Source organism: Acanthisitta chloris, unplaced genomic scaffold (assembly GCF_000695815.1).
Source record: "Acanthisitta chloris isolate BGI_N310 unplaced genomic scaffold, ASM69581v1 scaffold34050, whole genome shotgun sequence".
NCBI lineage: Eukaryota > Metazoa > Chordata > Aves > Passeriformes > Acanthisittidae > Acanthisitta > Acanthisitta chloris.
The window spans coordinates 1-3,638 of NW_008651683.1; the positions used below are offsets into that span (position 1 = coordinate 1).

The 3,638-nt window shown below is 39.4% G+C and overlaps 1 protein-coding gene across 1 annotated transcript in view; it reads left to right on the forward strand.

The window, feature by feature from the left end:
• Positions 1-2,679: 2,679 nt before the first annotated feature.
• The window catches only part of LOC103801897 (serine/threonine-protein kinase Nek7), a gene marked incomplete at its 3' end in the record, with an annotated part of 30,621 nt that continues 29,662 nt past the window's right edge, over positions 2,680-3,638 (forward strand). The window contains exon 1 of the mRNA XM_009074336.1: positions 2,680-2,764. Within this exon, the coding sequence (XP_009072584.1) occupies positions 2,708-2,764 (57 nt within the window). The remainder of the gene's footprint in view (positions 2,765-3,638) is intronic.

Here is a 3,638-nt window from a genome sequence, read left to right on the forward strand (position 1 = left end):
ATACATGCATAAAATACTGATCATTGTTTTTCTGCAAAAGCAGCAACAAATCTGTGAGTTAATAAATCTTCCATAGTTTGTATGGCAGAAGGTGTTACCTCTTTGGTTTGCTTGCTTTTATTGTAAAAACAAGGCTCAGAGAGGGAAGGATCACTGGCAGTGGTAATAATATGACTTCTCCCATTTCTACTCGTTCTCAAATTAAACAAGAAAAAGGAGAGAGCTGAATTCCCCAGCCCTTGCAGTCAGTGCCTCTGACCATTCAGAAAGGATGAATGGGTTTTATAGTTCTTGAATCAACATACATCATCTAAACTCTTCAGCTTAGATGTCATTAATCTCGGGTAAATATTTGCAATAGGGGATAAAGAGTTTTGTATTGACTTGTTTTCTCTGGGCATTTTGAAACAAGTGTTTGACCCATAGGAATTATCTATTAGTGCATTACATGGTCAAGATCTTCAGTATTTAAACATATTAGACAACACTGCAACAGTTTAGACAACACACTGCAAAATCTGTAGTAGAAGTATTGATGCTATTGAAAATATTAAAATTATTATGAAGACTCCTCAAAATAGCACTTCAGAAAAGAATTATTGCCTTCTTAGTAGTGAAAGACCTCTACAGCAAGAAATTAGCAGAAGATTCCTTATGATTGCCGTGCATTCCTCCCCCAGGATTTGTTGCAACTGCATAAACCTCTGTGAATCTCCCGGGAGAATTCAGATCAAGTTTTGTGACAACAGTTTAATTTTCAGTGCTGTTGTGTTAGGAGTTTTTGCCTTGGAGGGGAGGTTGTATGGGAGATGGTTTAGAACTTGCAAAAAGTGTCAGTATTGGTGTCCTAGTGCTGGCTGAAAGATTGCCTAGTCAGTGGTGTGCACTCTGCCAGCTGATTCCTCCTTTCTCAGCATGATCATTCTGACAGTCTTAGAAATCTTGGCAATTCCTGCCTCTCACTGTGGTTTGATAATTGATTTTTTTTTTCCTCTTGACCTGCCTGAAATTGCTTCTTTGGATCTCTGTTGTCTTTGGATTAGTTACAGCTAATACAAAACAACAGGAGGTCCCAACCTGTATGCTTTATATGAAGGATGGGAAGGCAGAGCCTCAAGGGACCTTTAGTTGCTCTAGAGGATGGCTGTGGTTGGGTGTAGGGGATAGCTAGTGGTGGATGCCATGGAGTGACTGCTTTAAACTGGCCAAAGAAAGCTGATTGCTAGTGTTTTGTGTATCCAATCCCCAAGGCAGTGCATTGAGAAACTGCAAACCTGCTTTGTGATTATTTTGCCTATTAGTTATGTTCTCACTACAATAATGTAAGAATGACTGAGAGCACAAGCTATTTGTTAGTTTCTCAGATATTTTGCTTTGAAAAACTTCTCTAAGGTTTTCTGCTTTCTGTTGAGAGTTATTTCTAACCTCTTCAATAATCTCTAAAGAAATTACTGGGAAGATTTGCATGTTTGAACAGCCAGTAGATTCTGTGCTTTCATGCTGAAGTTAAAAGAAATGCTATTTGAGAAAATCTTATGTAGTCATTCTAAACAAAGGTTTGTGGAACATAAATAGCTTTGTATGCAGAAGTACATAGATTTAGCAGAATAGACTTAATAGGAAATTTCCTGATGTTAAACGTTGAGGTATCAGAAAAATATTTTGTCTATCTATCTCTAGAACATTCAGGACTTGGAGCAGGAAATAAGAAAATAAATAATAAATTGAAAAGCAAGCATAATTTCTCTGTCAGACACATGACTTTTGCTGCTGAAGGCCTTGGCAGATTTAAGGTAGATTTTGAAGGTAGAGATACTTCATCTTTGTGTGGTGAAAAAGTTGTTCTGGGCTTGTCTCATTTTTATGAAAGATTAGTTCATTGTTTGCATTCAGTGCTGCAAGTGAACTTTCTGTTGTCGTCACGTGAACAGAGATGGCCATTGTAGGCACCAGTGACAGTGTCATGTAACCTGAGAAAAAATTTGTTTTGTGTTTTTGTCTCTCCTGTTCTTCCCAGTACTGATTCAGTGCATTTTGCAATTCTTATTGGTCAAAGCCTTGTGTCTTGGGAACTTGGCAGGCATCTTTCCTCCCATCTTATTGATGGGATATTAGAAGTTAATAGTTGGGAATAGAGGCTCTGTTTCTGATATGGTATTTCAAAGGCCTCTTGGCTAGCTTGTCAGAATGCAATGAATATACCTGTTCAGCTTTTTTCTCTTTAGATGGAACTCCTCTTGCATATTCCCTAAAATCTCCAGATAAATGAATGCAACATGAGCAGTATGCATGCTGCAGTTGCAACTCTTCTGCTGCTGTGCCATTGCTCATGCTGCCTATGGGGCCAGCAAACATGTACATAGTTAAACAAGTGGTTGGTGCCTCTGAAGAATGTTGGGATGATGCAGCTTTTATCAGTTAGAGCCATTTGTCTGGTACAAGTAGTTTTAATTCACATTGTTCAATAATTAAGTTCAGATGTGTGTAGTGATTTATTTGATTTTATAGAACAGCTAAACACAAGAAAACCTCCTTCCCCAGATGGTTCAGAACTGGAATAGTTAAGTGTTTGTAAACTAAAGCATACAGATGAGAAGATTAATTCCTTGGTTCTGCTGATGTTCATTGATTAAAAGTACAGATTGAATTACAGTGTAATGACTGTATTTTTCTTTTCAGGACATAAAGGACAGTTCTACACGATAGAATGGATGAACAGTCACAAGGCATGCAGGGGCCTACTGCTCCACCATTTCAGCCACAGGTACTTATATCTGGTTTTTTAGTTGTTATTCATTTCTTGAATAGACAAAGAGAGAACATTTCTTGTGGGAGTGATGGAAGTGTAAACAGAATGTATTCTGGTGGTCTTGAAACTAATTGCATATCACTCCTGTATTTAATAGAAAATACTTACTTGACAATTTTGCCTCCTACTGCTTCACTGACTTTGAGGAGTTGGATTAGTAGTGTGAGTAGGAAGGCAGTTGTTTTCTTAAGTAGCATTGAGCTGTTAAACATTATACTTCAAAATTGTATCAGGAATACCGTATTTATTTCAGACTTCTACCTTCATCTTTCTCTTCTTACACTCTTGATAGTGATACTATATGTGTTAATGCTGTTACCTGTTGAAACCAGGCAACAGGTTGCAGCTTGACAACCTCTCTGGACTGCCCCTCACAGTGAAAATGTGTCACCTAATGTTCAGATGAAACCTGTGTTTCAGTTTGTGCCCATCACCTCTTGTCCTGTCATAGGGCACCGCTGAAGAGAGTCTGGCTCTGTATTTTTACACCCATCTTTCAGGAATTTGTACACACCGATGAGCTTCCCCCTGAGTCTTGTTGTCTCTAGGCTGGATGTTCACAGTGCTCTCAGCCTTTCCTCATATGAGCTGTGCTGCAGTGCTCTGGTCAGATGTTTGCAGGATTTCTTGCTGCCCGGGTGTGGGGCTTTGCAGTTCCCTGTGTTCAATTGCCTGAGGTTCCTGTCAGGCCATTTCTCCAGCCTGTCAAGGTCCCCTGGGATGGCATCATGACCCCCTGGCACATCAGCAATTCCTCTCAGTTTTGCATCAGCAGCAGACTTGCTGGGAGTGTACTTTTCTCCTCATCCAGATCATCAGTGAAGATGTT